This window comes from Pezoporus flaviventris, unplaced genomic scaffold (assembly GCF_033815535.1).
Source record: "Pezoporus flaviventris isolate CSIRO_AGI_PZ_B2104156 unplaced genomic scaffold, CSIRO_AGI_Pfla_v1 ptg000031l, whole genome shotgun sequence".
Taxonomy (NCBI): Eukaryota; Metazoa; Chordata; class Aves; order Psittaciformes; family Psittacidae; genus Pezoporus; species Pezoporus flaviventris.
Window position 1 is genome coordinate 18,777,501 of NW_026892579.1, and position 27,764 is coordinate 18,805,264.

General features: G+C 38.7%; 2 protein-coding genes across 6 annotated transcripts in view; both read left to right on the forward strand.

Moving 5' to 3' along the window:
• SYNCRIP (synaptotagmin binding cytoplasmic RNA interacting protein) overlaps positions 1-2,612 on the forward strand; it is a 48,279-nt gene extending 45,667 nt beyond the window's left edge. For all 4 annotated transcript variants that reach the window (XM_061460343.1, XM_061460344.1, XM_061460346.1 and 1 more), the window contains exon 12: positions 1-2,612. This exon is cut by the window's left edge. The gene's annotated coding sequence lies outside the window, so the exon portion shown is untranslated.
• Positions 2,613-17,022: 14,410 nt separating this feature from the next.
• SNX14 (sorting nexin 14) overlaps positions 17,023-27,764 on the forward strand; it is a 57,659-nt gene continuing 46,917 nt past the window's right edge. For both annotated transcript variants that reach the window (XM_061460349.1, XM_061460350.1), the window contains exons 1-5: positions 17,023-17,182; positions 17,263-17,383; positions 18,207-18,283; positions 18,396-18,474; positions 24,611-24,654. In XM_061460349.1, the coding sequence (XP_061316333.1) occupies positions 17,043-17,182; positions 17,263-17,383; positions 18,207-18,283; positions 18,396-18,474; positions 24,611-24,654 (461 nt within the window). In that variant the 5' untranslated portion in view covers positions 17,023-17,042. The remainder of the gene's footprint in view (positions 17,183-17,262; positions 17,384-18,206; positions 18,284-18,395; positions 18,475-24,610; positions 24,655-27,764) is intronic.

A 27,764-nucleotide genomic window follows, 5' to 3' on the forward strand; every position in this document is an offset into this window, starting at 1 on the left:
CAGAGGATTGAACTATACCCTGTCTGTACTGTACATAGAAAATCTTTGTAGATAAAAGCAAGGCTTGTTTAATATGATATGAGGGTAAGATTATAATATACCAAATGTAACATTCTTAGTTGCCTTTAGTTCCAGAGGCTTTGTAAGACTTCCTCATGACCATCATAACAGGCCTTGCTTTTGTCGTATTTTGTGGCTGAAAAAGCAGCCTTGCTTCTTCAGATATTGTAGTTATTTGGATGTATAATAGTTTAGCAAGATGTTACTTTTGTAAGACATCAGATGTTCAAAAAAAGTGCATCAGCAACTTGTACTAAATACTGCAGTGTCCCTTTATAAAAGGTCAGACTAAAACTGACAACTGTACAGTGAAGCCTGACATTTGGATATTTTGAAGTTTTTCATAAATCATAGAATAGCATATGGCTGTAGTTTAGCTTTTTAGATAAAAGGTATGTTTTCATTAGTGCATTTCTTACTGCTGATCACTGTAAAAACATGTGGATCAGCTTTCCATTTCTCTTACGCAGATCATGATAACCTGTAGAGTAGAGTAGAGTACAATCATTTGTGCTATGTTTTTAATTTTCTAAAGCACCTTGATGACAGTGAGTGTTCAGTGGTGAAGCATCCTCTATTGAACCACCCTTAAAAAAGACGAAGCAAAAACAAAATAACCTTGCCAAGTCCAACTTCGTATAGGTAAAAGTAGATAAAATTAAGTCTTTCTTTGGACTTGGCAGAAAGAGCTTCCCTTAACCCCCTACCCAAAGGGATACTGCAGTTATACTACATACCCATAGGCACCACAATGAAAATTGAAGCTTATACCTAATTAAGGTTTTATACACACCAGTTCCCCCAGTAAATGCAAATTTTAACAAAATTAGACATGTCATATGTTGAAAATGCTCATGGCAAACAATCATTTTGCATTCCTGCAAATAAAATTGTTTTATACTGTAAGCTGGAGGCGAGTGTAACTTATTTTTGTAATAAAGTTTTTATTTTTTTTATGTGTCATTAATATAAATGTGTGTTAGTACAGAGGTCTTCTGGTTAAAAACTTAGAATCGCACACATTTCAGTATGTTTACTTGTATTTACATAATTTTTAGAATAGTGGTTGCCAATAGCCTGTATGTTTCACATTAATTGATTTTTTTTTTGTTATCTTAATAAACCATTTTAGTATGTTGTATGTCAATTACTGGGATAGCTGGGACATGAAGTGTAATCTAAAATTGTCAAATATTCATTGGAATATGTAAATGTGCCTTGCCAGTTTTGAACTTTAAGAGTAAGCAACTGATGGTGGAATGAGTAGCCAATACGTAAGAGATTTTTGCTACCACAGTTTGATATACTGCCCTTGCTAAAGAGAAGTAACTTTTTTCCTCAAATTTTGAGCATTGAAATACACAGTTGCATTAGCTTCTGAATTTTCAAATCTAGCGATAAAACATTAGGCTTACAAAAGTGAGTTTGCTGATTGTAGCCTTAAGTATAATTTTGAATTTCAATGTAATCCTTGGTGCTGGCATTCCCAGTGTCAAGGAGTTTAAATGCTCCCTTTAAAGAGGTTGCCATGCCTACTGGCACTTTTACTGTCATATGGTTTTATAAGGAACACTGTCAAGATGTGGAAACTGAATTTGGACTTGCTATAAAATGAAAGCATTGGGGGTTGTAGGAGAGGGGAAGTCCTCATATTTACTAATCTTGAAATCTCTCCATTGCTGAAAGACTTAAAATGTTTGTGGGATCACAAGTGCTAATGACTTAAGGTGGAAATGTGTTGTAGGGAGAAAGGGGATAATATATTTATGGAACTATAACAGTTGATAGAATTGCATAAAAACGTTGCTGTTAAGGCACCACGTGTTGAAATTGTGGATCACATCCTAAATTTCAACTCTAAAAAGCTTGCTAAAAAAGAAAAAGGTAAAATTGACAGGAAAGCATTTTTAATGGAATGCAAGCAATGGTGAGTGAGCAAAATATCAAGATCTTGACAGTGTTCCCCCTAATTATGAACTCAAGCCATTATAACTTTTAAAATTAAATATGATTTGCACTGTTCTGATATTGGTGCAGTTTTTTAGCAAAATGATCAGAAAACAAAATTGCATGTGGTGATTATTAGTGTGGAAAAAACCCTAAAAACAAAAAAAAAAGTTATTTTCAAAGCTTTAAATCTGGTTGTGTAAAGAAAAGCTTTCATTACTAAGTGGAAATACTAGTGAGAATGGGCAAGTGCATATATAGAACGTCAGTTTGCTTGCACTGGGTGTTGGTAAACTTGAAATGTTCTACAGCAATAATCTCCTATGGAGTGCTTTGGTGACAAATGGACATCAAATACACAGGTGTTTCTGGCATGTTGAAGGCAATGTTGTCTTAATGTATTATGCTGCCTCTGTTTATTCTCATAGGAGGCTTTCTTTACTGAAACACCTGCAAAGGTTTTAGTTTAAGCTGGCATAGCTCCACAGTGGTTTGTAATTTGTTCCTAAATTTGAAGTCTAGTTGAATTTAATAAGAAATCAATAATTGCTGCTGCTTAACACTTCTGGTTTATAAACACTCCAATACACAGCTTTTAAAATTAATGCTCGTTTTAATACTCATTTTTTGCTTGAAGGATTTCCTATAGGATATACAACTGTGTAATTTTTATTATTTTTTTATAAGTTAAAGAGGAGATTTGTTACAACTTGGAACTCAAGTTTGTTTTTACTTTTGGAGGAAGGCTGTTATTACAGATACTGAGACCAGTTTCTGATTTTCTGTGTTGTAAAACTCTTACCTAAATACTGCCTTGAATCTAAAATAAGGAATAATAATTCCCTTCCTGGGGGTAAAGGGTATGACATAGTGTGAAATAGCTGTAGCCTTTTCCAAAGGTAGGATTTCCAACCTAATATTTCAGGATAAAAATGTTATGTATGGCTGCAATTTCTTCTCTTGTGCCTTTGATAATTCTTCAGAGGCTTAACTTTTCTGTTCAGCCTAACAGTTATTTCAGTGGTTCCATTCACCAGTGAGGGGAGACTTTTTATTATAAGAAATAAAACTGAATGGCATGGAGACATAAACACATACAACATTTCCATGAAAAGTGTGTTCAAATCGATACATTCTACAAAAATAAGACTGTTACTCCCTCACTTCTGTTAGTGAAAACTTGGTGGAAAATGTTAATTGTTTAAAATGGAACAGCAATACTTTGAAGAAGGCAATGGGGCAGAACTCTTTATAATGTAGAGTTCTGAGAATGGTAGAGTTGGAGCTTGAGTTTGTTCACAGGCTAAAGCTTATGAATCCCAATTTAAAGACTGGCTGTGATGGACATGAAAGTCTGTCTTTGGTGAGTGTCTTCCTGAATTAACTCTAGCACATGACATCTCTTGGCTGGGGGTAGCTGGTTGCATTAGTTGGGCAGAGGAGACAGCAGATTGTACTTTGTCATTTGCTCTGTCAGATAAAAATGGTATGTGGCAGCAGGAGAGGAAGTCGAGCTGAAGATTCCTTGATCCTTAATAGGGTTAGTGGGGGGAGAAGGAATAAATCAGTGTTACTTTACAGGCATCTAGTGCAAACAGACATAAAGGAAGCTCTGATGTTAAACTTCTTCTGGGATACTGATAGTGACATGTCATCTAGTCAGTGCTTTACAGATGTTTAATTACATTTACTTGTGTTCTGAAGTCCACAGGATAAAAGAGTGACTTTTCTCTGGTGCTCCTTTGCTTTGACTGTTACAATAGATAGTCCTAGTGGCACTTTTCAAAAAAAAAAAAACCTCACCCCAATCTTGTTAGCTTACTTGGAATTTGGACAAGAGGGGCAGTTGTCTTTTGTCATATTTTTCTTGCCAGTGTCTACCTGGTTACTGTTTTTTTCTACAAAGAGAAATACTTTTAAATGGGCAGCTCTTGAGTAGATGTTGCACACAGCAGAGCTCAGCTGGAAATGTTGGGTGACATTAAAGCTGTCTTCATGAGAGTTGTGTTAGATGGTCAGATTTCCAGGTACCTGGTAAAAGCTTTTGGTTTTGCGGGGGGGGGTGTGGGGGTGTGGTGTGTTTGGTGTTGGTTTTGGTTTTTTTTCAATAAAAAGGGGAAGAAAAAAGCACCTGTACAGTCTAGAAGACACAGACATGTTATGATGGTATGTAAGTAATGAGTCATTAAGTATGGCTTGAATTTTTAAAATTTAAATCAAAGATAGATTTTAGTTCCAAGAGTTGTTTTGTTCATGGACATTAGTGTCTGCTCCAAAATCAGCCCTTGGTTTTTGACAGTCATTTAGGTAAAACTTGCAGTGTCAGAAATATGGATTCCCTCTAGTCTGAGAAGGATGTGTTTGGGTCATTAATGCTGAGAGTTCACAATCTTTGCACAGTTAGCTCGACACATTTTACTTGTTCTGGTCACTAACATGTAGAAAGATATTTGAATCTTAACGCTTATTTTCTTTGCACTAAGGCAGTTATGAAATGCATTCTTAGCTCTGCTACACAGCCAGTAGAATAACCTATGCCATTTGACTGCACAGAAGATAATGGTAAGTAAAAATAGACATTTTAGTACTTAAATGACTTTCGGTACCTAAAATCCTAACTTCAGCAGGCTGTTTAATTGATTCCTTATCTGCAGTTACTAGGGAGGTTGTGGGTTGTAACTCTCCAGTTTTAATGTGTCCACTTCAGTGCTAAGTGAATGTTGGGTGTAATCTGTTCAGTGTAATCCAGTACCGTTAAATACGTTAGATCTGAAAGTCTCAGGAATGCTTCATAGATAATTAATTTTTAAATACTTTTGAATTGGTGGCTTAGCAATCGTAGCTTAAGGGATTTTCCATTAACACAGTCAGTCATTGAAAGCCAGGAACTAAATATATTAGGTTCTGAGTTCCTGGTTCCACGTATAGTGTTTCAGTATTGTTCTGCCATCTAACATTTTCAGCTGGGAATGTTTTTCCTCTCTAGTAGGATGAAGAATGCACCTAATTCTGTTCCTAGTAGTGGTTATTTAAGAACTGTATTATTACATGTAGCTAATTTGGGATTAAAAAGCTTCCTCTGTGATAATTCAACACAGGCAATTTTATAGATGCCCTGTTTAATAATTGAGGATTTTTCTTAAGCTGCAGTTCAGCATACTTAAGAATGAAACTCCTCTATTACAAAACACTGGTGAGAGCTAGCCTAAAATAAATAATAATCCGTTTCATAATGCAGATGTATTATAGTTGAAAGGTGATTTTTATCTTTAATATTACAGCACTTGAGATGGCAGATACAAATGCCTAGTCCCTGCGTCTGAAAACGCTGAAGTGGCTATTAAGGGACTGCTCCTGTTTCCCTGTTTCAGGCTGTGGTCAGAGACTTCCTTTGGATAGTGCAGTTTTTTTCTTTCACTACAAATAGTTGTTCTAATAAGATAACCTGTTTCCAGTCCACGGTTTTCTGCAGTTTTGTTTTGTTGTTTGTTTTGTTGTTGTTTTTTTTTTTTTAGCTTTGTATGTGTGCTTAAATTAATACTTTTTTTTATTATTTTTTTTTTTTTTTATTTAGCAGAAGACAAACCTCCAGTGGCAATCACTGGTGTGTATGTGAGTTGTATTTTCACAAGAAGTGACCAGTATGTAACATTAACTAGTCTAGTAAAGCAGTCCTCTGTTCATGTTACCTACACTTCCACGGAAGCATGTTAGTTTACACTTGCTTTTGAATTAGTGGGATGCTTTGAAGAAAACTAGAGCATGTCTGCTGATAAATGTGTCAGAATTTGCAACTGAAAACTGCTGCAGGTTTCATGCTAATGGAAGAACAGACTTGAATATAAAGTAGGGCAGGGCAGGGGGAATGTTGTAAATTCTGTCACAGGAAGTCCTGAAGGTACCACAAGTTTTAGTTGGCTTTAAGCTTTAGCAGTGAGTACAATGGAAGCTGGGCTCATGTAGCTGAATGATCTTTGCTGCTTTGTTTCGTTATGCCTCTTTTATTGCCTTCTTTCATTATGTTTTTCATTATTTTTTCTAATGACAGTTTATTGCCCTCATTGTAACATTCTTTAGAAAGAGTACTGCTTTTATCGAGTACTGAACCAGGAGGAATATACAGATGAATGGTGAAAAAATGTTGACATCTAAGCTTTGGGATACAGTTTGTAATGTGCTTTGAGGTGCAGTAAGATGTACTATACAGGTACAAATGACATTGAGGTAAATCAGGTAGTGGTCATATCTTGGCAAGGTTAGCTCAAACTACCTTCAGTGATGGCCTGTGCTAAAGCAGATTATTTGGTACTGAAGTATGCTAAAATGCTCCAGTAGTTTACTGTGGAGTTAGTAAAAAGCAACAAGGACAGTAACTCCAGTACAGCTGCAGGTAGATCATGATCCGCTCTGATTTTTGTAGTCTCTGGAAGAACAAGAGACAGTCATGCATAGTGTGTTTTAAGCATCTCTTAAATTTCTAAGTCCTTTAGAAGCAACCTTTTTATCCTTTAATACATGAAGGAGAACATCTAAAGTTCAAATTCTGCACACGGCTTAAAGGGGCATACTTGACTCTGAAAAGAAGCCCCGCTGTTAAAGAGATAATCTGTCTTGGAATCCCTGTATCTAGCAAAAATGCATATACTGGGGAAAAAACCTCATCACAACACAGCACTCTCTCTTCCCTGTTTCCTAAAGGTATTTAGGAGAGGATGTTAATATGCAACTAAGGACATGTAGGTTAAATAGGTGATAGGTGTTGAATTCTTAGATACGGGGCAAGTGAAATGAAGGCAGCAGTAGCGGAACTTATGCCTAACAGTTGCATTTTAAGAATGATGTGAAGAGATTTCAGGTTTCACAAATGAACTGTGTTTAAAGTTCAGTTTAAAAAAGAACAGACATGTCTTAACTTGGACATCTTGAAGGGCAAAAAGTATCCCCATGAAAAGGAAAACCTACAGAGTCTTCTGTAAATACCTTTTGTTTTTTAAAGTGGTGTTGACAACCAGGGAAGTTCCTCCTCAGAGAACTACTAAGAAGTGTTTGCCTTTATTTAAAATTTTGACCTAGAAGTGATGGAATCACAAACATTCCTCACTTGGGAAGGCTTTTATGAAAGCATATTCTTGTTCTCTGAGAAAATGTACGGAGAGGGAACAGTTGGGAAATCATTTACCTGTAGGCACAAGGTGGCTCTTAAATATGCCTGAACTCTACATTCCTGCAAACTTGTAGTCTTAGGGCTAGGGGCAGAATAGCCAGGGAAGCAACCTGGGAAACCAGAACATAGATAACTTTTATTTAGCTGTGTTAACAGCTTTGTAGGATCTTTCCTGCTACTAATCAGTCTGTCCTTTTCCTGCAAAAGGTAGGTACACTGTAAGCCAGGCACCATCTAGCAGCCACAGAGTGATGTGAAGGGAATGTCAGGTGATGCCTCTTGCCCAGATTCAACAAACATCAGGTCGAAAACACAGGGTCCTCGGATTACATTTCAGAAGGTAAGAAGATCTTGTCCTGGCTGTCTTAATCATTAGGGCCACTTTATCTTGGTAGAAATTTCAGAAGAAAGCTGTCTGGAAGTGTCCCTGTAAAGGGAGGAGATTCTGAACACAGCAAAATACAAAAATGGTGGAGGAAATAAATCTCCTGTTACTATGCCTAATGCTGCTATTTCAGATGTCCTGTTCTGAGGGGCGATATCCTAGAGCTGCTGATTGTAAACCTGCAGTTTTGAAGTGATGAACTAAAATAATTTCAGCCCCAAGAAAGCCAGAGCCAGTCTTGAATACTTGATTACATGTGTCCCAAAGATGGGCCCTTTTTTTCAGTACAGGTGAGGAGTTCTTTCATCTCTTTTTACTGGTATAACATGTTGCCACTCACTGCCCTTAATAATCCCTTAAAGGGTGTGCAAAGGTAGGATAGTTGAGAAAAACTGCTTTTAATGATGAGTCTTCTAATTGAGTGATGCTTGAAGGGAATGCAGTGTTCATTGCAAAGCTTGCGTGTAGAGTCTTAAATGTCTCTTAATGCAGGGGAAAAAAGGCATAATAAGTGTTATTTGTAAAGCTGGGGTGAATCAGTGCCAACTCGGAAGCTTCATTGCAGAGTTTAGATTCAGGATGGGGCCCACATAGCTGCCAAGTGCACCAGCTTCTTGTACAGAGTTGGGGGGGGGTTTCTTCTGGAAAGGAATGCGCTACATGCCCAGCATCCTGGGAGAGAGAAGTGGCAGATAGTTCCTTGGCATTAGGCTAGGACTTTTCATTAGAGAGCTGGTGGTGCAGGTAGCCTAAATAGGCATACTCTACACTGGAGGTGGTCTTCATGTGCTCAGAAGTGAATGTACTTGCAATGAACAGTATGTACTTGGACAGCTGGGACCTTGAGGGATAAGAAAGTGGTGAGAGGTGGTATGAAGGTTGCTAACTTGAAGATATTCAACATTTCCTCAAGTCTAGGCTAGAACTTACATGCCTTAATACGAGAAAGTACACTTTGTGAACAAAAGGAATTTTATTCTAAGGCTGTCAAATGCAAAAGGCTGAAGGAATGTGGCAAGGTAGAATACACTTACCAGGATTTGAATTTGCCAGATTTTCTTACAGAGTTAAGAGGGTCAGGCATAGGTACAGCTTTGTATTTTATTCTAGTATATATAGAGAAGTACTTATTTTCATAGACAGCTTTCAGTGGGGAGAAGTTATTTTCTCTGCAGGTGAGCATGGGGAGCCATATCCCTGAAGACTCAGTGGGAGGTGGGAATATTCCTGACTGTAGAATGTGAAGTGAGCATCTGATGGAGAACTCTGAAGAGTTCTTGGTGAAACTCAGGTGGGCAGCTTTGAACTAAGACATCTCAGACTGAAGGCACTAACTCCATGTCTCCTCACTGTGAAAACCGTTCCTCCAGATAATTGGTGTTTTCAATTTTGTTCCTTTCTTCTGGCTTTTAACTATTGCTCTTCGGCTTCTGGGAAGAAGAGTGAACCATCACTCTGTAGGTAGCTTGACTTTTCCTTCCAACCTGACAAATAACTAAAAGGGAAAATGACGAGCTTGGCTATGGCTCCCCACCATTTGTGGTCCAGGAGAACACCAGATACATGGGCTTTTCAGAATTGAGTCTGACTGGTATTCCAAGTTTCCTGACTATAACAGACCCCAGAAACACACTGGACATACAGAACACACCATGATATGGTGATAGGTCATAGTACTTGATTTGTGTTTCTTTATGTCCAAGCAGAATGGTGACCAGAACTTCCTACTTGTTGAGATAAATAATGGTAATGAGACTCGTACATAAGCCACTTGGAATGTGGATGATACTAGAGAATTCTTTTTCCATTTTGGTATGTTCTGAAGCAAAATCTACTTTCTCAAGGAGGAAAAAAAAATCTTCCTTCTTGTATCAGAATGGCACTGACGCCAAGTTGAGGTTTATCTGAGACCTCCTAGTTCTGTGTGTTGTGTTACACACTATCTTATGTGAATGTGTTGAAACCACAAAGACCATCATCTTCATCTGTAATTTTGGGGGCAGAGGGGGAGAGAGATTACTACAAACTGGACCTAAATACCTCAAACTCAAGATTAGACTGAAGGACTCAAAATTTCTGAAGGGGAAGAAAATGTTATTTCTTACAGTTTGATCAGAAAGATGGTAAGCTGATTTTAGTATTTAAATGCCTTTTTATTAATATAGCCTTTATGTCTCTTTCTGTGAAAGAGGGAAATCTTAATGCCTAGCATTTAAAAGTGGGAGTTTTTTGTACTTCTGTAGAAAAACATATATGCCAAGTAGCTTATGTAGTAGCAAGTTATCCAGTCAAATCAAACTGATTTAGGAAGTTTTAGAATAATAGTGTTAATATCACATCATACTAGTTCCAATGCCTTTCCTAGGCAGAATACTAGTTAAATGAAACAGAAAATAAAAAGCAAAGCAAAACTTTAATGGAGTTTCACAGAAACTGCCTAAGTCTTCCAAATATTCTTTGTTTCTCAGTTACACAGTTTGTGCGCTTTCCAGACAGCTAAGAGTCCTCTTACCTGCCTAAGCATGCACTCTCCACTCCCCAAAGACACTTTAGGGAAAACTAAGTGTAAGTGGCAAGCATGCACATAACCAGGAACTGCATTTGTAGGACATCTGGAGGAATCCCAAGTAACAGTTCTTCGCTACTCTGGAAGAGAGACTGTGGCTTTCTGTCCTGCCAAGGTATGTCTGCTCATAGGCCTGTGGAAGAATCTTCTACAGAAGCACCATTAATGCCAGTGCTAGAGGTGAAGTAGTATATAATAATACATCATTTTTCTATTAAATAGGCCAGCATTTGGGGGGCAGGGAAAAGGGTTTGGCAGAACTTTCAGAAACTTGGAGGCAGCTGTCTGATAAATATGGCACTGATCAGCTATGAGCTGTAAGGAAGTCTGGCCTTGCAGAGCTTGGTACTGAGCCCCTCTTCTTAAATTCTCTCATTAAAATTCTTACTCCTTTTGTAGTGGAGCTTCACCGCAAAATAAGCAACATGGGCAAGCTGTCTACATGGTTCAGAAAGTCTCCGAACTCATCCTTGCATCTGAGGAGAAACAGCCCTCTCTTCAGGCTGTCTTATAGCATTGTCACATGCATTCTGCCTGTCAACATTAATTGATCTTTTTGCTTTTGTTGTATATTCAATATTCTTGCGAGGGAAATGTAACAGATATTTATGTCCTATTGCTTTTTATTTTCTCTTTAATCATTCTGAAAATGCCTGGGTTTGGTGTATATCACTTAGAGGAAAGTGTCAGATTGATTCCATACATCCTCAGCCAACAATGGTAAACAAAACAATATCCTGGTTATACAATTGGTTCTATAAAAATTTCTGTAAAGCATTTGACGGAAGACTTAACTAAAGCACAAATAATGTCTTGAGGGTGATAATTAATGTTACTTGACTTTTACCCTATACTGCTTTTACGTACTTTGTAGTCAGAGAAACTGGTTGCTCGAACTAAAAATATCTCTATGGGATTCTGACCTGACAAAAGCACTCAAGGCATTTACTGCTGTATCCACAGAAGCTAAAGCAATGGCTGTCAGCATACCAGCATGCCAGTCACCAAAAAATCCCCACGGATCTCATCACTTTGGGCTTACATGGTCATTATCAGCACCTACAATGGACATGTTCTTATTGGTAGGAAGTTTTCTCTGATACAAGCTGGCTTACAACAGCAGCCTTTAGTTAATGTTTTCCCCACTTTTGACAAGTTCTGTGTGTTGATTAGAATTTCCTCAGCATGTGAAGACTTCAGATTGGGATTTTTATTTTTTTTTTTTTCCACTGTGGCTGTTGGGTTTTGTTTGGTTTTGCTTTTTTTTTTTTTTTTCAGTGAGGTGGAAAAGAATCCACCAAACTGCGAAAGTTGTGTCTAAATGAGTTAAAAAGGATCATAAATCTTTATGGGCTAAATTGTCAAATTACACTGAGGGGGTGCAAAAATAGTGAAGGAACAGTTTAAGGAAGGCACTAGTTCTACTAATAAAAGTCATTTGGAATACTATTTTGTTGAACAGTTTTGTTTCCCCTGTTACAGCTGTTTCCTACTCCAGCACTACAAAACAAAGTATGTAATAAAATTGGAAAAGGATATTGAGAACAACAAAGATGATAAAAGGTACAAAAGTGAAAAATAATTCATTGGAGTAGGAATCTTAGTTTTGGGAAAGACTGCTCAAGTGGCCAAAGTATTTTGCTAAAATGATAAGCAGCAAGTGCATTGAGTAGAGAATGATTTTTCACCATCTCTTTGTAAAATATTAAATGAAATGTGAATGGAGAGCTGCATCTTCACTCATACAAATGTAAATAAGTAGTGGAACTCCTTGTTGAATGATTTTATGAGTGTTAAAACTTCATGACTGTTCAAAAAGCAGCTTGAAACCTAGCAGAAAAATTCTTTTTTTGGATATCCCCAAGATTGTGAATCAAAGGATGTTCCAGGAAAGTAGTATTATATTATTGTTTATGCCTTTACAACTTTTTCCTAAGTATGTGCTCCCTGGTGGCTGTCATCACAAACAGAATGCTCACCTAGTTGAAGACTTGCTGACCCAATACAGCTCTTCTACAAATCCACCAAGTATCTGTGATGAAAAACTTACACTACCTTTAAGTTCTCCAGGCCTCATCATAGTTATGAGGCATAGGTTCTGCAACAGTTTGCAATGATTTAACAGAAACATGTTGAAAGGATTTTCTTGACAATCCTCAGTTCAGCTGAAACAAGGGAACAAGGCTTAAATTCCTCCTCTAACTCCCTACTTGAAAATGTCCCCCATTGACCTCAAAGCTGGTCAGTGGAAATGCCCCTCAGGACCTGATACACCTGTTTTCATAAAATGTGTATCCAGGGCAGCATTTTCTTTACCCTCCTAGTACATGAATGGCTTGATTTTCATTGAGTCTTAGCTCTTAAGTATGGCTATAGCATTGTTTTACCTATTTGCATTGGTACAGCTCCTTTTTCTTACAAATTAACATGGTTTGGGGTTGTTTGTATTTTTTTTTTTTTTCCCTCCCAGATTAACCTAGGTTTTTGGAAGGAATTAAGTTTTCCAGCTCTTTTCCCTGTATATACTGACCAGTTCAGTTACCTCAATACTCCATTAAGATACATATCCAGAGAGCTTATTTTTCACTTAGGTGAACTAAAATAAGATTTCCATAGACTATACCTTTGTCAGATGTTGCCACAAACCCAATATTCATTTCTTTAAGCATTTTTCCAGTGTCTTCTATAAAGGTTTTGTGCCTCTTCATGCATATTCCTTAGTGGTGCTTTTTGCTGTTCACTTTTGCAGGCCACTATTTCTTACTGTCAGTAATAATCTTGTACACTCACCTTGCAACTTTCTGCTCTTTATCTTTCTCTTTTAATGTCCCCTAAACTGTAGTTTGGACAGGACAAATTATTTTCATCTCCCAATTCTCTCAGTATCGAGTCTGTGAAGGAATGTATACAAAAAAATCCTTTTCATGTAAACAACTTGAAGAAAAGCTCTGTATATATACTGCTGTTGCTTTGGCCCTTTGTACTTCCTCCTTGAGAGTTACAAGCTCCTCAAGTCAAAACTGCCTCAAGCACATTGCTTGGCTTTGTTTCCCCTTCATGCCAATGGTATTTTCCCAAATGGACCTGTTTTGGTTGTCCCGCTGAAATTCTAACAGTACATCACTGTTTGCCCAGCATGGTTCCTTTTGGGTATACTGAACTGTCCCTCTGGAAAGAGTTACACTCAAAGTGGGTTCTTTAACTTCCTTACCAAAACAGCCTCCCTGCCTTTTACCCTTGCAAGTCTTTATGTTGGCTGGCACCAGTCAGTGACTTTATGGCTTTAGTCCTAAACACAATCTGGTAGGAGTTTTCAGGTTTTCCTATTGAATTGTATTTTACAGTACCTTAGGGAGGAAAATAATCATGAATTTTGAGTGCCCTGTTATACCTGAAACCCCTTAGCCCCACCCCTTCAATTTCAGTTGCCTGATGAATCTGTTGCTAACCAAACAACACAACTTTGAAACGGTGTAATGTCAGTTGGCAGTTCATTTCCCCTGCAGTTGTGGAAACCAGTGATCTTTTCAGAAGTATGTTACCCATCGTTTTATAAACAATTTCTCCCTTCCACCTTGCTCCTTAGTGTTCTGGAGCACCTCCTAGATTCTTCTAGGAGACAACTGGGGTGGGGATTTTCTCTGGAAAGCCAAAGTTCTTGTCAGTGTATCCAGCAGGTACTTTTCCTCAGGTTAAAATTTCCTCATCTATGCTTTGATCTTGTAGTACTGAGAGTCAATTTATGGTCCGTAATGTGGTGGTCCAGGAAGCAAATTGGATATGCACCATCCACTGGCAGCACACATTCCCATAAAGCTCATGAGTACAGGTCTATGCAGCTGGTATAGGGAGCTGATGCCCAAATGCCTAAAATTGTCAGATTAGCAGTTTATTAACTCATTTGTGTCAACAGACACAAATAATTACCCTCCAACCCAAAGCAAACCAGAAATGTTAATCAAGTGGTCAGCCCCTACTCCCAAGTTTTCACGTTTCCTTTAATACAGAAAGGCCAAGAAGCACTGCAAAATTTCAATTTTCACTTATGTTTTTTGTGTACAACTGAATTAGACTGAAACCGGTAACTGTTGATGGATGCCCTGTAGTTTTGAACTTAAAATTGTCCAGTCTAAAATGCCCACTAATGCTGAATTTTCTTGGGATCTGAGTCACCAACTTCAGTTTCACCTTTTTTTTTTTTCATTTAAGCTTACCTATTTGCTAAATACTTAAAATGAATTTTCCATTAAGTTTTCTGCTAAGTGGCTGAAGTTAAAGGTTAATATGAAGCCTTCTATTTAAGCTTCTGGAAGGGGCCTACAAAAGTGGTGAGAGACTTGTGGGGAATAATTTATATAGGAGAATTAATTCCTCGTTGGGCAAATGTAAAGGACTGATTACATTATGTAAGTTAACCTGGACAACTGCATCCATGAAAACGGTAACCCTCTAATGCGTTGAGAAGAACAGAAGCTGACTTGCTGACTTTGCAGATAAGAATCTCTATTATTGTTCACTGCCTGGTTTACTGAAACAAGCATGGCTTTTTAAGCTAAAAAAAAAAAAACCCAAGCACTTTGCTAAACAGAATCTTAGTCTTATGACTGGTATTATTCAGCTAACGACTGTAGCATTTAATTTTACATTGAAAATCTGCACTAGTATATTTCTGAATGCTAGAATACACAATCCTCTGTTACTATTAAAAATAATCCATAAGACTGCTTCCATGATGAAGTGAAAGATCCTTTTAAATTTTCAATGTTGTAATAAAATCTAGCTTTCCAGAACAACTCAGTCCTGGCCATGCTGCTTCAGAGCTCAGCTCCAGATGCATGTTTTCCCCTTCAGTTTGCTAGTTAACTAGAGAATCTTCCCAAGAACTTACGTGAAGAGAAAAAGACTGGCTGTTACTGGGGAATGGGCAAACTATTTCTCACATAAGGTCAAGAAAATTTTGAAAAGCTGCCTGTTGTATCTCCCTTTTGTTCTTCCATGCTTGCTTAGGTTGGAAGACAAACCTCAGATGTAGCAGAACAACCTAAGTAGTCAGAAGGGGATGGGCAATGCCAACACAGCTGTCTCTAGCAGAGCAGGATGGGATAAAGCAGGTTGTTGTAGTGTCTGCCCAGCAGAGGTGATCTGTGAATTTCAGGAAATCACACAGCTTCTCAGATGGTAAGGTACAATTAGTGCCAAATGTGAATGTGGCGATTTTACTTTAAACAAACATAACCCTGACAGTGAAGCTACAAATTAAACTCTACCCAGAGTAAAGAATGGAAATGGAAGCAGAAGTTTGAATTCTGTTCTTGCCAGTTTGCTGTGCAAGTTACTTCCTATGTTACAGACATATAATGAATTATTTTAAGAATTACACATTTTTCAAAGTTATTCCTTATTAGAAACACTGCAAAGTAGATGACTAAAAATCACAAGCAGTATAGCTGAAGATAAAATAAGCAGGTAGCAAAAAAATGCATCTTCTAAGGAAAAGTAATTTCCTCTGGCTACACTGGATGGAGATTTGCTGTATGTATGCACCTTATTTGTTTGGTTAATTTCCTAACAGAAAACACATGGGCTAACATGAAGTAATACTGTGCAGATGCTCTTAAAGAAATTCAAGCTGACCCTGGGCTTTTGCCAGGCTCTCTGAAAAAGGTCAACATACTGAAGTCAAACTGCAGCATTTCACCTGTTAGAGAGGTCAAGGGAAGTGTTGCACAAAGTGAGAAAACATCTGAGCAAAGGTTCTTAAAGCTATTCTCAGCTTTCAATTTCTAGATCCTGACTCACCTTCCAAATACTGAATTTTCCTTAATAGCATTATTGTGTGGGGTTTTTGCTGGAGACTTGTAAACACGGCTCTTCTGAACAGAAGTATTTCATATGCTCTCACATAGCCTTTGCCAAGACGTATCTCTGTGGGGCCTAGTGCAAATGAGTAAGGGAACAGCAACTTCTCAAGAGCTCAAAACCAGAGACAATTCTCTGGAGCACTGATTTTCCCTTAACACGTAATGTCATATTTGCATAACTTTGAGCTTCCCAAGACTGAGTAACAGTTGCTGAATATAGTCAAACAGTTTGAAAGCTTGTGACTTGCTCTGTACCTGAAGGCAGTTATTCATGGGAAGTTGGCTTTAAATTGTTCTTGCTAGCAATAAACTACATTCCAGGTTTAGTTTGTTTTCAATGTCTTAAGCTTGGATAGTTGTTAAGGAGGGGGTCATGTTTCCTAACCTGTTCTTTTTCTTTACAAGTAATTACAAAGTGTTGAGAGACATTTATATGGTTTTAATGTCCCAGTCACTAAATTTCTTGGCTCAGTCATCAGCTAAATATAGAGCATTTAATCAGATGAAGCAGTTTCTAGCTGCCCAGCACTAGGAGCCCCTGTTGTCCGTAACCTAAGTATTTATAACTAGGTAAGCTTTCTGTCATCAGAGATCTTCTATTTCGAAGGCTTAGCACAGTATGTTACACAGAGCTCTAAATGCCATCCGAGCACGTCACCGAGGGCTGCCGGCAGCTTCTCTCCGGGACCCGGCTGCTCGGTCCTCCTCCGCTCCCCGTCTCTCCTCCTCCTTTCCCGCCCGTGACCAGCAGAGGCTGGCCGCAGGCGTTGTATCGTTCCGGCTTTAGGGAGGAGAAGCCGCCCCGTCCAGACCTGGCCGAGCTGGGGTGCGAGGCGTGCGGAGGGCCAAGGAGCGCTCATCGCGGCAGCCGCACCGCGCCCTATGGCCCAGGGGGCAGGGTCACCTCACTCACCCCCTTCCGACAACGCGGCCGCAGCAGCCCCGCCTTTCGCCCGCGTCACGTGTCGGCGGTCACGTGCCTCCGGGACCGGAAGCGTGGAGATGCGGCCGGCCCCTGCGCCGGGTGTGGATCCGGCGCCGCGCCGGGCTGCGGCCGTGATGCGCTGGGTGCAGGCGGCCGGCGAGCGGCTTCGGCAGCGGGCGCGGGGGGCCGAGGTGCTGCGGGAGACCTGCCGGCAGTATCCGCTCTTCTGCTGCCTTCTCCTAGGGCTGGGCGCCGCCACCCTTCTCCTCAACCGGTAACCGGGAGCGCCGGGGCGGGCAGCCGGGCCCAGGAACCCTGTCATGCAGTAATGTTGCCTTCCTGTTTGTTTGTGAGGTATCTTCATGTTTTAATGATCTTCTGGTCGTTCGTGGCTGGTGTCGTTACCTTCTACTGCTCGTTGGGACCGGATTCCCTGCTGCCCAATATTCTTTTTACGATAAAATATAAACCCAAGGTAAATGTCTGTCAGCATTCTGCTTTCTTTATATTTAGAAAGAATGCGTAATTCCAGGAGCTTTCTGACATATTATACATTGATGCAGCTCGTATCTTTCATCTGAGAGGTGTTTTGTAGCAAATGCAGAATGACTAAGACTTTTTATTCATACGTTTTACATAGCCCTATCAAACCTATATATGGCTGTAAAGCCTGTTGGGAGGGTTCATGGATGTTGTTTTCTGCTTCGCTGATTTTTGAGCTTTGGCATTTGAGTATTAAGTAGCTGAAAAATTATGTAGTTGTATGCTTTTTTATTGAGGCTTTTTCTTTTATAAAGATGCTCTTTCTTTGGCAAGCCAGTGCTAAGTCTTGTTTGCTGATTGTGGTGAAACTTCTCTAAGTAGTACTGCCTGTCAAATTAAAAAATAAACAACTTTCCCAAATGAAATTGCTGTTTTCAAACTTGAAATTCTACATGAAACCATTTTACAGGGCTAAAAATGCTACAGTTACAATACTTCAAGGCTATGAGTGAGGCAGGTGTTGTAGAGAAAGCAGCTGCTCTCTTGCTAGACCAGCTGATGTTCGGGGAGATGACTGGAGGTGTGAAAGGGAATCTGTCTATTCAAACTTCTAATGGAAGCGACTTTTCTGTTTGATTCAATTGTCTCTCATACCGTGCCTTATTACCTCAATTTTCCTGCTTGGAGAACAACTTTTTCTTTATGCTCTTCAGTTCTGTGTAATTTTATGCTCTAAAAGGAAGTTCACAAATGTCAGTGTATTAAATGAGTCATCATTTTGAAGAACGTAAACTTGTCCAAATGTCTTCTCTTAGCAATTAGAACTGCCAGAGCTATTTCCCCATGGTCACAGTTGTGCTGTATGTGGCAAGGTCAAATGCAAGAGGCACAGGTAAATTAAATATGTGGCGCCGGTAAGCTTAGTATTTCTTACATTTTGCACAAAGCAGTAGGAAACTCTTGATGAAGTATTGTTACATCAACTTTTCCATCCTCTCCTACAGACCTACTTTGCTTCTCGAAAACTATCAGCCATGGCTGGATCTGAAAGTGTCTTCCAAGGTGGATGCATCGCTCTCGGAGGTAATTGCTGTAGCATTTCTTTAGTACATTGAAATACAGTGAGTTTTTATTACATATCTCTTAGACATATTGCTTCTGGTTCAGTAGCTAATTCAGGTGTACTTCGCGTATATGTTAACTTGTTCCTGTAAAAGTCAAATTGAAAGAATATATGCTGGGAGCAGAGAGGCAAGATGGAGTATTTGTTATCACAGATGTGACTGTTGCTGTAGTAGTATCCCTAGAACACAGAATAAACATTTATGTAAACTGGGAAGTATATAGGAAAGAACAGTTGTAATTGAACATGTCTGATTCTCAAAAAGTTAAGGATTTCATCCTGCTTAGTTTGTTGAAGTGGAGGTTAAGAGATGATTTGCCCACAGCAAGAGTAGCAAAAGAATGAAAGCCTTAAGGGAAGGGTGAGATGGACAGTTGAATGTTTTTAAAAAACACAGATAACGACTTCTTGACGTGCTTTAACTTAATGTAGTGACTTCTGCAGTTTCAGAACCAAACAGTTATTGTTTTAAAATTACTTAATCTTTTAATTTTTTTTTAAAGAAGTTTGGACTAAGTGTATTAAAATAACAGCATTGCTGAATATAATTTCAGTAGGCTTATCTTTTTAAACCTGTTGTTTTAATAATAGAATGTAAAAATAAATGCTTCTATGTGTGTAGTAATTTTAGAATTTGGGGCAGCAAATAGTTGTAAGTTTATCAAAGGATGTGGTAAATGCTGAAGAACTGGAAATTTTCCTGTTTAGCTTAAATAGGAATTTAATGCTAAAAACATTCTTTGTAGTATGTTATTCATAAGATATTTGAGTAGATACCATAGTTATCTTCTAAGACTGATACTTAAAATGTGTTGCTGCACATTTGGCATTTCATATTTGATTGCTGTTGCTTACTTCCTCGAGCACTGAACCAGAGTAATCATCTTTGATAGACACAGACAAGCAGTTTGTTTGAGCCACTCTTTTCACCTATGTAGGATACTGTTTGAAATGAGAAATCTCATTGTGTTTTTTCCCAGTGCAACTTTTCTGTACTGGTTAAAAGGGTAACAAGGGTTCTGCCCACACTGAGCATCTCGCTCTGCTCTGAGGATGCAGTGTGTAACGTGTGCCTGGAATTGGATAGCTTGCTTTGGGTTGGGAGGAGAGACTGATCTTATTTTCTTTTGTGGGTTAGTTTTTCAGTAGAGGGAAGCTGATACAGTGAGAACTGAATTAAGATTAATGAGATTCTAACGGAGTGCAACCCACTTTTGGAAAGCAAATTCTACAAGTCCTTGGAATATTTATGGGATTTTTAAACTCTGGATTAGTTTTTCTAGTTCTTCCTTTGCAGGCTAAAGAATTTTGGCAATGTTCTCATTTCTAAATGTTTCTAATCTGAATCAGTTGTATAGTCTTTAAGCTTGTATTTTCAAGTGCTTACGGAATAGTTCAATACACACTCAAATCAGAAGAAATCCACCTTTTTTGTCACAAACCACTTTTTCTCTCTTGGATTGTGATGGTAGTTTGTTTCATTGATGGCAAATTCTTAATCTTTTGCAGTCTTGTTTGGTTATCTAGCTGCTGTACATGGTTTAGAACAATAAGAAAAACCTGTGCTTGGACTCCCCTATCCATTTATATTTATTACTATAGTTGAACTGTAAACTGCCTCAACCATGCATCTATCAATATTTCATAGTTTGGGCTGTATCCTGCACAAAAATAGTGCAGTGACCTAAGTAGAATTTTGTTTCCAGTGGCTGTTGATCTCAAATTTTTCTTAAATTCTTAACTTGATTATGGGACCAGATTTTTTTTCTTTCCCCCTTCTCTCTCTTCTAAAAGTACAAAATGGACAAATGCATGACAAGAAATCAGTTACTGTTTGAATGTGCTCTTTGCCAGTCCTGAACTCTTTCAGCAGCATGGTAGCTTTCTTGTTGGAAATTGCTTGTTTTGCCATCAGGAAGTGGTCTCAGCTATCTACCTGTACTGCCTTTTAAGGCTTTTAAAGTAGTCTTTGTCATTTACTTACCCAATTCTTCCTCCTTTCCAATCTAATTCGGCCTGGGAGTTACGACCTGCAACTGAACCATTCATTACTCAGCACTACAGTTCCTTTTCCTGACAATTGGGTTCTGTTCTATGACAGTCCACAGAAAGCTTGTCTCGGCAGCAAAGACTGACTAGCTTGCAGTGTTATAGTGCATGCTAGAAAATAACTTCTCTTTGTTCTTGTCATCAGCTGCTGCTTATATTGCTACGTGCTGCGTTTGGTTTTATGCTTGTAATCGCTTGCCAGTTCAAAGCTCCTCAGACATAGTAGAACCTGTCATTTTGCAGAATGATTGAAAAATAGGTTTTAAATTAAATGACTCATCGTTTATGTTTAAATCTGGAGAATAATACTTTACAGACAAGGAAATTGCTTGTCATTAGCTGTCATTCTTTGAGATGTCCCATCTATTCTGTTGGCATGTGTGCACAGTGTGAGCAGTTGAGCATGAATAATGTCGTTGGTCTTGCTAGAATGGAAGTGGGTACATGCATCCTGCGAAATAGTGCTTTGAAGTGCAGTGGGTGATGTGATAGGTTTTTTTTTTGCCTGACTTACGGAATCACACTGATACAGTCTGGAAGACTCATAGGGTTCATGGGAAAACTGTATGGACCTTGAACTCCAGTTACTGGCAGTCAATTGCCTGTTATTCTTGGAGTATTTGTATTTTGCAGTATGGATGGTTTCACACTGTAGCTCTCTGAGCTTCACTACAGCACCTTGGTGTAATGGAGCATCATACATAACTGCCTCTGTCATGCTATGTGTTTAGTAAATGTGCAAATAAGCACTGCTTTCTGTGTCTCTAAGATCAAGACATTTTTTATGAAAGCTATATAGAGAACTTGAATTCTAGTCAAATGTGTCTTGACCTCTGATAGCAGGACTTGACCTCTGAAAGTAGGATCTTGACCTCTCGTATGTGGACTGCACAATGCAAGTGCATTTTAAGTTAGTTGTTTGTCTTTCTGCATGCTGCCTCTGAGTCTTAGGCTTGTGGGATTATCTGCGTGACATTGTCCTGTGGAAGCATTATCATAAAGCCCTTATGTGTCTATGGAAACAGTAGATAAAAAGAGAAACTGGCAAGTCTGCAGAATGGTTCAACTGGAAGTCGGTTACTAAAGTCACGGGCTGAATCTCAAGGAGACCCTGTCTGGAATGGGGTGCATCATCAGGTCTTGTATCTCTCCTGCTTTTCTTGCTGATTTAATAACCACAGGAAGATGATTCTCAGAACCATACATGTTTGGCTTTAGCAGTAAGAGCAAGATCTCTCACTGTTGGAAACAATGCCTCTGGACTGTAGATGAAAAGTTACGTTAGCAGTGGCACATGCGCTGGAAGCCTGATAGACAGGCTTTCAGTTCCAAAGTAGTATGATGGGTAAAGGAAAGTCTTCTAAGAGGAGTGCATTATACTCTTTTGGAGTACACTGTCTTGTGCTTGGAGTCCAAATGCACTTGTCACTCCAAGTGGAAGGTGGTCTCCTGTCATTACTCTTGATGGGGAGGCACATAGCAAGAGTGGAGGAAAAATGAAAAGGGATCCTTTTATAGATGCACAGTATGGGGTTTTTCTGCAGGCCTTTGCTTTTGAAAGGCCTTTTTCTGGTAAGAGTCTGCAGTTTGAGCCCTGAAAGAGGTTTATTTTGTTAGAAACTGTGAGAGAATAAAAGTTGCGGTACCTGTGACAAGGCTGAGATTTCTATGGAGTAAATTGGTGGTTTAGGTAGGGGCACTGCTATGGAAGGCATTAGGGAAAGTTTTTTGAGTAGTCTGATCTATTGCTCTTAAGGCCAGTGGTCTGTGTTTGCTGACTGGAGCTGGATCTCATCTCCCTCCTGTTGTCTGAAGATTAACTTCCAAAGAAGATTCCCTAGGATTTTTTGATCTCTTCTGTACTGGGAAGTAAAGCGTCTGTTTTCATCTATCTCTACCCTGCCAGTCTGCTTTTAATGGAAATCTAAGAATTGAGGTGTTTAGTTGTTTTGTTTTTTTGGGTTTTATTTTTTTGGAGGGGGGAATGGGAGTGTGTTTTTGGAGGAGGCTGTGACACAACATCTATCTTACCCATCCATCATGAACACACGATGATGTTACAGTTTCAAGATCTATTACTGCTATAGCACATAGGGGTAGGAGAAAAGATGTTGACTTTGTGTGGTCCACAATACAGACATCTGAAGGTATCCCAGACTGGAAAACATTCCTTCAGAGAGAGAAGGTAAAGGAACAAAATTTTTCCTTCACCCTTAAAAACAAAGTGAGGAAAAATCACTGAAATGGAACAACTGCAAAAGAGAGAGGATCATCTTAAATTTGAATAGGCGATATTAGTAGTAAAAACAGAAATAGAGAGTAGCATCAGCTACTGAAATCTGAAGAACTGAGAGGAACTAAAAAGGCCATGGTATGCATTTTAGTGAGTGTGCTTTCATAATCATGAGTAGATCAAAGGCTAAAAACAGTATAAATTTAATAATTCTTAATTCTTGCATGCAGTATGAATGAGTGCAGCAGCAAATCTTATAGGAAGAATAATACTTACTCTCATAAATGACACTTGAACATCAGCTGTTGCATTCAGCTTGCCTTTCAAACAGATTTGGCATTTTTCTTTGAACACAGTGGCGTCTTTTGCAAAACCTTTCTTTCTGTAGAATACGGCGCAGCAGCCTCACAGAGCAGCATATGTATTCTGTCTTACTACCCTGACCAGCATTGATGCTGTTGGGGACAAACTGATCTCTAAAGCAATGGCTGATTAAGGGATAGGTTATGACAAGAGAAGGTGGTACAGATGACGTCTTGGGTTATAGTGAAGGAGGAGAAATCTCAAGAAAACTTCATTGTATCTTTTCTCATGTTTTTGTTTCTTCACACTGTCAGACATTTTCTCTTCCTCTTAGAAGTTTGGGTGGTTTTTTTTCTGCTTATCATAGTGCAAGGATGAGCAGTACACCTTGTGTATATGGTGGTGGCAGCCCTTTGACTGAACAGGGACTGTCACCTCCTGTGCCTCCCTTCCTTCTGTAATGTTTAAAGCTAAGCTGAACCAGGGCATATGTGTGCAACAGCACTGGTTCTTCCTGATTAACCTAGGGTTTCTGTCATGGAAAAGGCAACCACAGGCTTGACCTGTGAGGAATGGATTTGATGAAAAGGGTGGAAATTATGCTCTACAGAGATCCATGTAGGTGGGATATGCAGGGGCTAGGAACAGGAGGGGAAAAGCCACGAGGATCCATGTAGGACAAGGACTTCAGGAATTGCTGTAGTTGGGACTTCAGGAGATGGCTGGACCATAAGGCAGGCTCTGTTGAATGCTGTGGTACAGGATGTGTAGAAATGAGAATGGCTTTCCTAGGAGTTGTGAGGCGCTGGCACAGGTTGCTCAGAGTAGTTGTGGCTGCCCCATCCCTGGCAGTGTTCAAGGCCAGGTTGGATGAGGCTTTGAGCAACATGGTCTCATGGGAGGTGTCCCTGTCCATGAAGGTGTGTTGGAACTAGATGATCTTTTTAAGATCCCTTCCAACCCAAACAATTCTGTGATTCTGTGATTTTTAGGATTCTCCTTTTGCTTTCTTTGTGAGCGGTGAGCTCACAAATCAAAGGATTGACTGTCTCACTTTGGTGGGGGAGAGCTGGAAAAGGCAGAGGTTAGAATAAAAAGGGATGTGTGTAAGTGTAGGATAGGTAGCTGTGCCTGTGGGACATTTCACGCTATATCAGAAAAGAAGGGGAACTGATCTGAAAAATTTGGGAAGGGCTGTTTGAGGTAAGATGACATTTTTCATAGCATTCACCTAAGAGAATGACTAATGCACTGTGCTTCATGTTGTGGATAGTACTAGTGGCAGCTGTTTCATGTTGATATCTGATGAAATCATCATTTTGTGCTGTATGTTGATTACTATGCAAAATGATTTATCTCACCATAGGATCACAATGTACATGTTTATACATTAAAGTTCTATGATGTAACAATTATGTTCTATGAGTTTTGAAAGGTGGTATGTTTTTAGCTTTTCTAACATGGATTTACAGTAAACTATGTTGTAATGTAGTTGTCTTTGTTTTGCTCAGGTGCTTGAGTTGGTGCTGGAAAACTTTATTTATCCATGGTACAGGTATGAGCTTTACCTAAGAGTTATTATTTTTGAATATCATAAATATTTGTCAAACTGTTTAAGAAATAGTCACTTGAAAATAAATATTTGTTTTTTCAGTAAAATGTATAGCATACTTGTAAGTGCTATTGTTTCATCGTGTTACTGTCTCTTAGCGCAGTAAAACATCTTTTAATAATTTAGGCATGATACAGGTGGTTCTGAAATTTGTATTTCAACCTAAAAACACTTTTAGATTATTCATTTTTATATGTTGATTTTTCTAACTCCTTGGGAGTACCTATGGCTTGATTAGAACGTGTGTAAAAACATCTTCCTCCCACTCCCTGAAATTTATTTCCATGTTAGAAGCATGCTGATCTTCCTTATTGCTTTAAAAAAAAATCACTTCAGTCTTTTAATTAATTAAAAAATCACTTTTAATTAATATAGAAAAGGTATTTTGAATACATGTTGCGGCCACCTTCTTGCAGAACATCTGGTGATTTGTTGAGTTTTAAAGCTTTGAGTGGCTATGCTGAGCTGAATAAACTAATACTGTGTAAATAACTTTAAAATGGAGTATAGAGAAAAGACTGCATAATTCTTTGGTTGTTGCCTTGGACCTTTATGTATTAATTAGTGCTTCAGAGTACTTTGTAAGAAGATACTACAAATATTTTTAATTGATCATGCTGGCATGAATGTGTTAAAACAGTATTTTGCCTTTACTCTGAATGTTAACTTTTTCATTGGATGGAAGAGTTTGTTTTTGTGCTAAAAGAAATGTATACTTTTTTTTTTCTTTTACTCTGCACTGTTCGTTGTTTGTTTTGGTTTTTTTCCCCTGTCTCCAGGATCTAAAATTTTCCGAAAATTTGCAGATTTCTTTGCCTGATTGGTTTTTAATTGTGGCCGATACCTGCCAATACCTGCTTGTCTCCCATCTGTCTTTGCGTGAGGAGTACACTGGAGCATAAAACTTAAATGCTTATGCAGACAGCAGAGGGAGCTTTAACACTGTGTATTGTGAACGAGAAAGCTGAGAACTCGAGGTTTTTAACTTTCAAACACAGAAAACTATAGCATGTTACATTGAGCTGTTTGATGAAGGAACAAATGTAAGGCAGCCATCTTCTCTATTTAATAATTTGAAATTAGGATTTTTTGGCTGGTGGAAGGTGTCTTCAATGTCTTTGTTTTGAACTGTCAAGGAAGCTTGGATTACACATATTACTTAAATCTGACACACAAGACAGTGGAAGTCTGGAATACATTGTATAGTAGGGGTAAACACATGCATAGTTAGAAGTGCAAAATATGTATGGTATGGAGCCAGCTAGCCTAAATCCTGCTACTGCTGAACCCAGGACATACATCTTTCTCTCTGATGAGCTGTATAGATGTTCCTGTGCTGTCTTGAGTTTTACAGGTAAAATCACTCAAAATCGCTGCACCTCTGGATTTTGAACTAGCTCCATAAATACACACCATGCTGACCAGACCTAATGAGTTTTCCTTCAACGTAAAGTACTTAGGAGTTCAGTGAGCAGTAGTGCAGTGTTACCTGAGCAATGCTGCAGGAAGAAACTTGGTCCTGAAAGACATACAGGTGGTAATGTCAGAGTTGGTCTTGTTTGCTCTAGACATTCAGGTGTTTCTGTGCTTTGCTGTGTTTCTTGCCAGCAGTTGTGCAGGGAGGCCTGAACTATGTGTCTGTGGGCAGCCATTTCGGATCTGTCTTGTAGAGCATGCTAGTTCTGACTTCCCTTACGCAAACGATGTAGATACACATATATAACTCAGCTCATGCTGGAGAAGGAGCTTTTACATTCATGAAGTGTTTTTTCTTAGCTAAGAAACTTCACTGTCTCTAGATAATTCCTCACAGAGCCAAATCGGAAGCCTTTGCATCCAGACTCTTCTTATTTAGCAGCATGGGTACCCACCAGCAGGCAATTCAGGCTTGCCAGACTAGGTTGGTAAAACAGTGTGCTACTTTCCCTCTCAGAAAAGTCGTGGCATAATTCCTTGTGGTAGCTGCCGTCCTTTAAGTGAATGGAATTTGTGCAGAAGCTGCCTCTCTTTGTTTAGTTTTTTGTGCCTGATGATGTCTTGCAGCGCCTTGCATACTCCCGACATTAGAGACGTAACCTATCTCACTCAGAAGCCCAGGAAGTATAACAGTAGCCAGGAATGTATGTTGCAGGATAAAATCATAGATTTATTACTAAGGAAATAAAGTGCTATAAGCAGTGAAAAGCTGTGTTTTATGTTTCTTTCATTGATAAAATGTATAAGAATTTGTAATATTTTATGAGCAAGTTAAAATTTAGAGGCAGACATCCCTAAACTTGAACCAGTTTAAGGGAATGAAGATTAGTGCTTAAAATCCAGTGAATTCTACTGAACTAGGTAGTTATATGCAGTTTTCTTTTGTATTTTTCTAACTACTTATATTGGTTATACTTAAATATTTGTGTGTTAAGATTTTTTTGAACCATGTGAGAAGAATAGAACATAGTTCTAAGTAATCCAAATTTGTAGAGCTACAAAACACCTGCCTATTATGTATGCTGTACAGCAAAACAATGTAATATGTTGCTTATGCCAACCTCATTTAAATAAGAGAATTTAAAGTTTGAGTAATTCATGCTATGCTTACTGAATTGTTTTGGTCATTGATGCTACTGCTACTCCAGTTCTCTCAGATTAGATTGGAATCCAGTAATTACCACTGTTTTTCTTTGGTGACTAAACCCAATACGGAGCTGCTTCTATTTTAAATGCAAGTAATGCAAGAAAAGGTCAGGGTTTTTGTTGACTTACAATCAATAGTTTTTCATCAGCTTGCAACTTACTTTCTTCGTATTTTTGATAGGAGTTGTCCAAATTTGGTAAGAATAATTGATACACGGGGGGGGAGGGGATCACATTAGTATTTGTATATGGTTTTCATTTATGAGTAGTTCCCATAAGATTTTGCATGCAAAAGCAGTTAGGTGTATCTCTTTTGAGACATTTGACTCAGTAACTGTTTGCAAATTAACAGGTTGAGCCTTTTACTCTTTAGCAAATCTCTCCATTACACAGACAGTTGTAGGTTTAAGTTTTTCCCCAAATTCTGGGGA